This window comes from Sitodiplosis mosellana, unplaced genomic scaffold (assembly GCF_009176505.1).
Source record: "Sitodiplosis mosellana isolate CC-2019 unplaced genomic scaffold, AAFC_SMos_1.0 Smas_scaffold_47, whole genome shotgun sequence".
NCBI lineage: Eukaryota > Metazoa > Arthropoda > Insecta > Diptera > Cecidomyiidae > Sitodiplosis > Sitodiplosis mosellana.
Window position 1 is genome coordinate 967,591 of NW_022595289.1, and position 11,304 is coordinate 978,894.

Genomic DNA, 11,304 nt, shown 5'->3' on the forward strand with positions numbered 1-11,304 from the left:
CTGTCTATGTTTCTCACAAGCTAGCGTATCAACGGGCCAAGTAGAAACACAACGAGCAAGTGATATCATATTTAAGGATTTTCTGCCTAATCAACACATTCATACACAATGTATTTCATTTAAATTGTTTCGTATATAGGTTTATGGACGACCTACTTTTTTTAGTAAAATAACTCTATCTATACAAGAAAAAAACACATGGTAATGATTTGTTTATTTTTGAGAGAAAATCCAAAACTTTTGAAACTACTTCATAACAACTATGTTTGGAAATTCGGCGAAAAAAATACTGATTTGACTAAAGATTGAAATATATATTTTGAAATGACATACCTCTAATCGTTCTGTAGTTCTTTTTAATCGATCGTAATCCATTTGACCGTTAAGCTTCAAAAGATCAATCATAAATTCGTTTTCGTTGTTGGTTTGCTGCACAATTTCCAATTGCCGCTCGAATCTTCGCCATAAAGCTAAACGATTTCTCAGTAGGTTTAATATGTGCGCGCAATGAGATTCTTGTTCATGATGTTTATCTTGTAGCTGAGATAGATCGCGTTCCAGTTTAATTGGTGACATAGATACTTTGAGTTGCATTGGCAATGTGTGGAGGATTTGCCGTAAACGCATATTTCCTTGCCATTGATTACTTAATTCGTTCGTTAAGTGCTCTGCATCAACAATTGCCAATTCAACTTGATCGCTACTGAGTTTTTCACGAGATTCACAAGATTCTAAGATTAACTCGTTGCTTTGCTGTGCTTGTCGCAATTTCTTTATTCCATTCTGGAGTGCAATCAGTATTTCTTTCAGATTTTGTGCATTTTCTATTTCTTTAGCAACTGGAGTACTGATATTATGGGCTAATGCGAAAATTTCACCAATTTTCTCGGGATCGTGTGATGGCAACAAACTTAAACGTCCCAATTCATTGAACGCTATACTCAAACGATTGTTCAGAACTTGCATCCGTTCGATGTATACGTTCAGCTCCTCTTCGTTTTTGATAATTGTTTTCACAGATGACGTTAATAGCTCCACTTCATGCAGTTCTCTTCGCAAAATTTCCAATTTCTCATCGATTGGAATATTTTGGTCGAACAAACTGGTAACGATAATATTTTGAATGGCTTCAATTTTCCGGGTAATATTTGCCCATCTTTCTTCTAGCTGTTGATGAAATTGGCGTTGCAGTAATTCATCACGCACCGGAAGAATTTCGATTGATCGCTCCAATGAATTTCCAATTTGTTTTCGAACTTTATTATTTACTTCATAGTGCACACGAATTTCCCAGAAGTGTCGTGTATTTTCGCTTGGCTGTAATCGTAGATTAGCCGGTATTTCAATTTGAGCAAGTTCACGTTCCGTTCGCAGCATCCAATTTTCGAGGCGATCAGTTGATGTTTCATATATCGTCCAGGTATCACGGAACATTATCAAGCGTTTTAGATATATCGATAGATCTTCTCTCAATTTTAGGCATGTTGCCAAGCAATCGTTGGCTTCCTCCTGCAATGTTGGAGTGCTGACTGAATCTTGTAGTTGGGTAGCCAAATTGGTTAAATGCACAATACGTGCATGATGTTGGTTGATGTCTGAGCATATTGATCTATACATGGTAATATACCGTTCATGATCAACAGTTGAAACTTCTGATAAATCTGGAACGCGTTGCTGTGCTACAGTTAACCATTGTTTTTCGTCTGTAAGGCCTTTTTCAAGTACTGTCCAACGCGACGCGGCTAAAGAAATGCGTTGTGCTCGCTCAGATGCTTTCTCTAATATTTGCGCGGCTTTGTCTGTCAACGATGTGTGCAATGTATTATGTTGTTTTCGCGTTTCACTGTCGATATTCTCGCCTAATGATTGCAAAATCATTCGGCAATGACTTAAATTGACAAAGCATTTACGATGCTTCTGCATTTCTTGTTGCAATTCCTCCAAGCTGCTGGCATTTATTGGCTGATCCACGAGTGATTCCGTCAGTACAATTATTTGAGAGAATTGGTGGAGAGTTTGTACATACTCTTCGGAAAGATCTTGCAATTGCAGTAGTCGTGTTTTTTCAAGTGCAATCGAATTCTCCAAGTTTCTTGCATTTTCATACAATGCATAGACATCGACCGGCATCGGACGACTTGGAAAATCACGTAATATTCCGCGTGCCCTCTGCATGGCATTGGTAATTTCATCTATTTGAGTCCCTAGCAGAAGATCAATGTTGTCCAAATTTTCTAATCGTTTGCCAATTGGAGAGTTATCTTCGGCCTTAGTGGCTTCAAATTGATTTTGTAAGTCATAGATTTTCATATGTATCGATTCAATTATCAAAATGAATTCGTTCATGCGATGCAAATCATAATGAACTTCGTTACTGCTTTCTTTTGTAACATTAGAAACAGCATTTAATTGGCTCTTCAAATTGCCTAAGCAGTTTTTCATTTGAATTTGTTCGGTTGGCTCATTTATTTCAACTGTTTTTTCGAGTTGTTTATTAAGACTGTTTATGACAGATGAAATTTCACCCAGTTCACCAAGGAGTTTATTATGCTCTTGTACTTTCTCTTCACTTGGTCCTTCACTCGAATTTTGACGATTCAAATAAATGCGGTATTCAATTTTCTCAAGCCATGTCGATATCTCTTCAATTATGTGTATCACAGTTTCGTGTATAGCCACAGTATTCCTTGTTTCAGCTGCATCATTTAACTTGGATAAATTATTGTCAATCGACACAACGTGTTGCCCAATTGATTCTGGAGTTACAGTTTCACTCAACGATGTTAGGTGTAATACGTTGCTTAAGTGTGCATTTTGAACATTTTGTGTATTTTTAATACGATCAGAAATGACCTGGTTTGTATATTGCCATTTTATATCATCCACGCTTGTGGGCTCAACAGCCGCTTTTTCCGCTTCGTTACGGTCATCAAATTCAACGCCTGTAAAATAGTTTTAGGAAAATGAATTATTTATTTTTGATTGTTCATTTGGAATCTTGTTCTGATTTTTTAAATTACCTTGTGTAAATGGTACGTCGACATTTCCATCCGAGACTACCTCTTCAATTGTTACGGAGGAACCATGGGGACGACGCACTCTTGTTAGCAAATCTGATGTTTCATAAACTGTTGTTTTTGTTATTTTCAATGTGGCAAACGCTTTTTGTTCTGGTTGATCCACTTTTCCGACTAATTTTTCATTATCAACTGTTGAAGCTTGTTCAACAACAGTGCTTTGACCTGGCTCTGCTGTATCAACCGCTTGAGATTTCTTCTTTTTCTTTTTCGATTTTGATTTTTTGACTTTCTCCTGAGATGTTGATTCAATTTCGCGCACTAAACCTGGTTGGGTTTCATCAATTACATATGATTTTTGAATTTCGGTAGTATTCGATGTCGTTGCATCGTCGGGAACGATGAATGAAGCTTGAATGTGGATTTCATAGGGCTCCAATGATACATTACCGCTAGAAGCGTCTTCTTTGGGTGATACTTCGTCTCTTGGTGTAGTCTGAGTAATACCTTCATCGGTTTTAACGGTTTCTGTTGTTGTTCCCTGTGTTTCCGTTGTTATACTAATCGGTATGCCACGAACAATATCTTGTACTAGATTTTCGGCAACATGAGGTACTATCTCGATAGCTGATATATTCTGGTCCTGGGGCTTCAAATATTCATCTCGTGGCGATGTCTGTAAACTTTTGTCTTGCACTGATATGTCGACTTGCATAGATTGTTCTACTTTCTCTGCGTCTAATGCATCAGTTTGTACCTTTTGAGAAAAAAAAGAGAAATAATTCCCATTTAAATAATGTAGGAGCTATCGTCTTATAACATGACTTCAATATTCAGTACAAAATATACCTACCTCTTCATTAGTTTTTTCAACCTCATTGATGTTATCGATAATCACGTCGGATACTATCAAATCTGGGCTAGTTTGTACTTCGATATCAGTGAATGTCTCTTCTTTTACCGGAGTGGTTTGAAGCTCTTCATCAACAAATACTTTTTCTTTTTCTGGAGTGGTTTGCATCGATCTTGAGCAGACATCTTTTTGGGCAATTATGTGTTCAACATCAAAAATTTGGTTTGTTGGATCGGTTTGTTGCTCAACATCCATCGTATTTTGTTCCTCCAAGACTTGAGAAGCTACAATAACTTCGACTCCCAGAGGTTTGGGTGAGCTGGATGATGTTGATATCACATTCTCTTCCAGTATTTTAACTGGAGCCTCTAAGTCTGAAATGGATTTGTATGATTCAACAGAACTTAATACCTGCCCATTACTCATCATAAGTTGTCCGGAATTGTCTGTTGGAATTGGTGTAGCTTCGATTTCTGGCATTTCCATTTCATCCGTTATGGTATTATCATCACTAATGTGTAATTCAGTTGATTCAGCCACAGAACGGTCGATTGGTTCAATTAATTCCGTTGTTTGTAATCGTTCTTCTATTAAATTAACATTCAATTTTGGTTGTTCAGATGAATCCAATTTCATTTTAACTGTAACGCTGCCTGGAGACGATGGTTCTTTTGGCGACATTCTTAGTTTCACTGTTCTTGTGGTGCCATCTGATACATTTAGTTCATGCTCGATGAAAAGTTGTGTTGCCGATCGTACGTCTATAATTTTAGATGTTGGCTTTGGTGCAGGTTCTTTGTCTTTTGGTTCAATACTTTGGGAGTCAGTATCGCACTTTTCTATTACAATCACGGGGTCAATTGGCTCTGGCTGAATCAACGTCTCATGGGTTGAATCAACGACAGTAACATTCTCCTCACGCTTAGTACATTCTGTAGGTTTTGTTTCAACTATCACAATATCTTCAACCAGTACTATATTTTCTATCGATGGTTGTTCGTCCGGTTCACTTTGGATCTCATCATCAGATTTCTTATTCTCTTCTTTTGTTTCCTTACTTACTTCAATGGAATACGTTTTCTCTGATGGATTTTCGGACGGTGGTGATTTTGAATGATGAATTATTTCATCGGGCGGTGTTTTCACTGCGGTGACAACTTCAAAATCGAGTCGAGATATTTGAGAACCACGAGGAATTTCGTCTTCCGTCTCTTCAATTTCGTATTGTTGAGGAAGAACTTGTTCAGAAATTTCTTCAATAGCACAACCTTCACTTGGTTCGAGTAATTTACTTTCTTGTTCCGATTGTAAACTAGCTTCTTCTTCTTCTGAAGAAGACTTTTGTGTTTTTTTGTTCTTTTTCTTTTTACGTTTATTCTTCTCAATTGAATAGGTCTTTTGAGATGGTTCCTCAGCAATGGAGTGTTGTGATTCCTGACTTAACTCAGCTTCTTCCGAGGATACATACTCTATTTTTGGTGGAGAGGCTTGAAGCTCACGTTCGGCTTCAATTTGTTGTCGTGAACACTCACTTTCTTCTTCGTGTGAAATGTCGGCCTCAGTTCTATCACTGACTGTTTTAGTAGATGGTAATAGCTGTTGTTCAAATTCGTATGTTTCTAACGTTATATCATGACCTGTTTTTTCATTGGTTGGCCACATGTCTTTAGATGGAAGGGAATCATGAGGTGATGGCTCTAAATCTTTTGATAGGGCGGTAACGTGGGGGTATTTGTGAACTGACAATGTAATTTGCGATGGCTCATACTTTGGCCATATTTCATCGATATCTTCAATAATTTCTTCATTCTGTATCTCCGCCTTTTGAATATCGTCATCCAATTTGTCGTGCTTCAATTTTGAGTTGGAATTGATTTCAATCGTTTTTGCTGGAAGTTTAACCAAGTTTACATCACCTACAGTCGTGATGGACAAATCAGCAACTACTTGTGTATTGTCAACCAAATCTACTGGTGCAGGTTGTTCAAAAGCTGAGAATACCTGTGAATTTTCTTCATCTTTAACCTTTTTAGACGCACGTACTTTTTTACCCTTGTTTTGTTTGTCAGTTGTTTTACTATCGCTTATGATCACCGGTTCGTTTACGATTTGTTTCTCTTCCAGCTGCACACTCTGTTCATCTGGAGGCATTTCAATGATTGGCGATCGGGTGTCCGGAACATTAGAAAATTCAACATTTATATTCACACCTGGGGCGTGGTCTTCAGTAATTTCAACTTCTTCTGGTTCTTCTATCACCTCCTCCGTTACATGTTCTTTACCATCAATGACCGTCACACGGCGAATGATTTTCTTCTTACGACGAATAATACGCTGCGTTAGGTGATGTGTTACCGTTTGAACACAAGATTGCTGGAACTGGGTATTGCTAGTCAAATCAAGTGGAACTTGCAGCTGTTGAGGTAGATTTGAGGTAATGACTTTTTCAGTGATTATCGGGTTGTCAAGCACCGCTTGTACAACCAATTTATCTGGTGATTCGCCAACAGCATGCGAAATCTTGGATTGGGTTATTTTTGTGGTTTTGGATCCGTCGTCATCGGAAATGCTACTTATTATTGATTGATTTTCTGTACTTGTTTGAGATACATTCTGTTCAATGGGTTCATTATCTGGGCCAACTACAGAGGATATCTTTGTAAGTTGCTGCTTTTGTTCAATAACTTGTTGATGTTGGATAGTTGTTCTCATCACTTTTCGTACAATGATTTGCTTTCTTCCATCAGCATCAACTACAACTTCTGTAGTGGTATTATCTGGTTCCACAAATATTGTTTCAAATGACGTTTGTGGCACGTTGCGTAGGATCAGTTCGGTTGATTTATTTTGTTCTTCGTTTGGTTGCTTGTACCTGGCATCAACGAAAACGTCTTCTGCGTATTCTGAACCAGTACATGGATTGGGTGCTGATGAAATTTTTATCGTTTCGTGTCCTTCCGATTGTGTCTGCGTTACACAAATATTTTCGGTTGATTTCAAATCTTTGTTAGTCTGTGCAGAACTTTCAGCCGTAATGACATTTTTCGGTAAAATCTGCAAACTTTCACTAGTCTGAGTTTCTACTTCATTGGCACGTTGCTGCAATTGAAGTGGTTCAATATGTTCGGGCATTGAAATGCTTGAATCTAATGTATCTTCGGATGGAGTTGGTGTTGTTGGTTTACGTAGTTCAATCAAACGAATTTCTAACATGTGCACTTTTTCATTTGATCGAATTAACTGTAAGCGAATGACCTCAATTGTACGACCCAATTGTTCTGATAGCGCCATTGTCAGTGGCTTAACATCTTCGTATTCGCTTAAACTGTCACACTTGGCTTTGATTGCTGCCAATGTTTTCTGCTTTCTCACCAATTCCTTAACGTCGCTTTGACATTTTTTGATGTTTTCAATTGTGTTTGGTTCATCATCGTTTAAGACGAGTGCCTCGCTAAGATTTAAATCCCTTAACCAAGTCTCGATTTCGATCAAAAGTAAATGATAGCTTTCAATTTCTGCTCTGCGTTGCATCTGCTTCTGTATTGTATCCTAGAATGCGGACAATGAAAATAAGTTAATCACATTGCGTAAAATTTGGCAGACGAATTTCGGTAAATGCAAAAACTTACTGTTATTAATGTTATTCCATTATTGGATCTTGATATCAAATCTAAAATTTTCTGCTTCAGCTGAGTAATTATTTCTGTGGTATCTGATCCACAAGAACTTTCAGCTGCAGATGCTTGAAGAATGTTTATATCCTTTTTTTGTTGGCTCAAATTCAAAACGATAAGCTGCAATTGAAAAATAAATAATGTTTGATATCAATCCGAAACATTCAACAACATTTTTTTTTTTAATACTAACTTGAAGTGATGATAGCATTTGCTCTAGACTATCACTAGGTAGATTAGCAAGACTTTCTTCAGTTGTTGCCGTCAAATCCAATAATTTGTCCACCTCTAAGGAAATTCTGTCCTGCTTCTGATCATTTTCAAAAGGATGCAATCGAATTAGTGATGATGAATATTTTTATATTATTAATAAAAAAACACAGAATTCATGCAATGAAATGAACCAATTTTGACAATGACTAAATATTATGAATATATTGAATAAGTAAAAAGCCATCTATTGTAATCCAAGGAATTAGTGCGATAGTGAGAATATGATTTCTATGATTGCAAAACATAAAAAAGAATAATTCGTTTATATTTTGCATTTAAATGAGAGTATTGTAATAAAGATGTCTAGCAAAACTTATTTAAATGTCAATTGGATTTTTTACTTGACCAAAATGCATCAGAATAATTGTTTTCACACCGTTGAAATATTGAGATAGTAGTATAATTTTAGCGACCAAATGACATTTCATACGTTTTCCGAATGTATAATAGGGAGTAAATGATTTTGGATGAATAAGTATCAAACAAGTAGCGCATTTAATTTATATAAACGGGCGAGAAACCATGTATCGCTTATATACGAAGCAAATCACCTTCTTTTCTACGCTGTCAATATCGATGTCATCCCCATGAATCGCAGCTTCTTCTTTTGATGTTTGTTCAAATACCGATGTGCTACTTAAAGTCATAGTATCACATGCATTTTGCAATGGAGACTGATCTTTAGGAATGTTATTAGTGGATGTTATCACAAATTCTTTAGTTATTAATACAGGTTGTGTGCAAACAGAATCAGACATTTTTGGTGTCGAATCGTCAGTAATTTCGAAAACAGCCACAATTTCTGGAGCTTCTAACGTATTGTTTACGCTATTTATTGAGGGAACTTCTACATCGTGGGAGTACGCTTTTGATAACAAAGTGTTATAATTCTTTTCAGCAATTTTGTACTCATAGGCAATCGGCCAACGGTCCATTCCATAATAAATTAAATGAGTCTGTACGAGTGGAACTTGTACAGAAGATTCATTTTCCGCGACACTATAAACAATTTCATGTTCGGGTTCGTTTTTATCACTTTCATCTTCTACCAATGTTAAATTGATAGCCTGGTTGATGTTGTCAACAGTTGCATGTACCAATGTGTTTTCTTTTTCGATTTGAGTTGAAAATTCAATGTCACTTGTAGTAGATTCTTTGATATTCTCTTGCTCTTGGTCAGCAACCATATCTGCCCATGATACAAGTAACTGTGGCATTGATTCACTTTGGAAAATATTCATTGGTAGAGCTGAGTCTCTGCGCTCGACGGTTTGTGATGCAGTATTTTCATACTTCAGAGCGACTGAGCTGGGTGACGAATCAACTACATGGTAGACTCTACCCTCTGCTGAAGTGTATGACGAAAGCGCAGGTCTGTTGGTTTCCAATTCATTATTGTCATCGAATTGTTTTTCTTGTTTTTCTTCTTTTTTGGTCATGTCATCATTGGTCGTTTGATGTTTTGATTGCTGTGGTTTGCATTTTTCATGCAATTTTTGTGTTTTGCTGATTGTTGACTGAACCAATTGCTCTTCGCCAGGTGTGGCGAATGATTCTCTTGATGAGGCATTCGGATGTTGTGTCTCAAATACATTATCTCTACCTACAATTGATGCATATGATCGCAGCAACGGCCTAGATTTATTTTCGTATTCAATTCCACTCATCGTCACACTTTGTGATTGTTCCAGATCACATAATTGTTTCTCATTCAATCGTTCTGTTCGCACAATATTCTTTTCATTTGAATTTGTTTCATCCGATTCTCTCTTTCTTTTGGATTTCGGGGATGTTGACTTTGCATCTGGATTTTCTTGTCGACGTTTAGTGTGGGGCAATTGTGATGCTATAAGTTGCTTTTTAATTTTAACAGATTCAACAAAACCATCTTCATCGACTTTCAAAACTTTTTCCACTGACTTTTTGGTAGGATATTTCGTTTTGCTTGCTTTCACAGTGTTTTGGGCTGTTATTGATGGTCGTGTAATAGAACGAGTATCAAATTGTTGCTCATCGAGTTCGCTTGGTATGGATTTCGTTCTTACAATATTTGCCCAGCTTATTGCAGTCGTTGCTTGTGTCGCTTTCAAACTCTGCACATCTTCAAGGGGATTTATTTTTTCAGTAGTTTCATCACTTTTAATATTCTCCACAGTGAATATTTCATCTAGGGTTTTTTTTTCTAATCCCAATTGCTTGTTTGGTTGTTCTTGATCAATCAAGACCTTACATGCCTCCACCTTAGCCAGCTCATCCAAATTGTTATCTCTCACATTCGATAAAGGAGATGTCGTTTTATTTCTTGATTTGATCTTGAGCATTTTAATCTTTGAGGTGCTCGTAGGTACGGTGATATTTTTGTTTTCTACTTGTGTTGGTTTCGCAGTATCAGCCAAAGTTTGTTCAATGTTACTCTTATCGCTTTCAACGACGACTGATCCAACAATACTTGCCCACGATGGTTTATTTGGTCCGATTGACACAGCATTCAATAGTGATAAGTCTTCTGATGGATTATTTCTCGTATCTGGTATTAACACAGTATCAGATACAACAAGGACTTGTTCACTTCGTTCATCTTTTGGAACGACTTTCTTAACCGATATTTTACTTCTAATTTTCTTCGCTTTTCTCTTTGAGACAGACTCTGTATTTGTTGCTATTTCGGGTGGTATGTCAACAATAGATTTCTGCTGTTCTGGGTATTCAATCTCAGGTGTTTCCGGTGTACTAACTGTTTCGTTATCACTTGGCAACCTGTTAGCATAGGATTTAGTGTCATACCGATGCCAAAATGATTGATGCACTGCATTTGGATTGAACTCATCCAGTAATATTTTATCAGGATTTTTATCATTTTGAGCTTCTTCTTCCTTATCAATTGAACTTTCTTCTACGTAAGCTGTATGCACAGTATACATTCCCGATGGACATTCAGCAGTTTCGCACTCTGTAACAGGATCATATGAAGCAAGTTCCAGTAGTGGTCTTGATTGTATTGAAACTGAACGAGGTGTGAAGGAAGGAGCATCAGCTGAAAGATTTGATGTGAAAGTTTTCGTTTGTGTTGAAAAGCGATACAATGAATGCGTTGGAGAATTTTCCTCAAGGATACTGGACCAAGTATCAATTTCTATACTTTGCATATTTTGTGCTGTTGATTCGGGGCTTTGTGATAATTTATGCAGTTGTTGATATTTCTCAATAGATTCTTCTGATGAATGTGGTGCACAATGCGATTGTTGATTATCTAGAGTATTCTCCTGATCCAAAATGTCAGCAGAATGCTTCGAGCCAAGTACAAAATCACGTTGTTCAAGTTCAAGTTCTTTTCCAATGAGATTTTCAGCCGTTTCGATGACGTTTGTTTTTGAATCCCGATCTGCGTGAATTGAAAATTTGGCAGATTCCATGTTATCAATCCATAAGTCAGCGGGTTCATAAACTGGTAATTCTGCGCCCTGTTTAATTTGTTGAACATTATCAA

At 37.0% G+C, this 11,304-nt stretch overlaps 1 protein-coding gene across 4 annotated transcripts in view; it reads right to left on the reverse strand.

Moving 5' to 3' along the window:
• Positions 1–11,304, reverse strand: part of LOC129570207 (muscle-specific protein 300 kDa) — a 67,622-nt gene that overhangs the window by 6,749 nt on the left and 49,569 nt on the right. For all 4 annotated transcript variants that reach the window (XM_055449715.1, XM_055449718.1, XM_055449716.1 and 1 more), the window contains 5 exons: positions 7,738–7,854; positions 7,500–7,664; positions 3,871–7,419; positions 3,021–3,774; positions 334–2,942 (listed from right to left, as the gene is read on the reverse strand). In XM_055449715.1, coding sequence (XP_055305690.1) covers positions 334–2,942; positions 3,021–3,774; positions 3,871–7,419; positions 7,500–7,664; positions 7,738–7,854 — 7,194 coding nt within the window. The remainder of the gene's footprint in view (positions 1–333; positions 2,943–3,020; positions 3,775–3,870; positions 7,420–7,499; positions 7,665–7,737; positions 7,855–11,304) is intronic.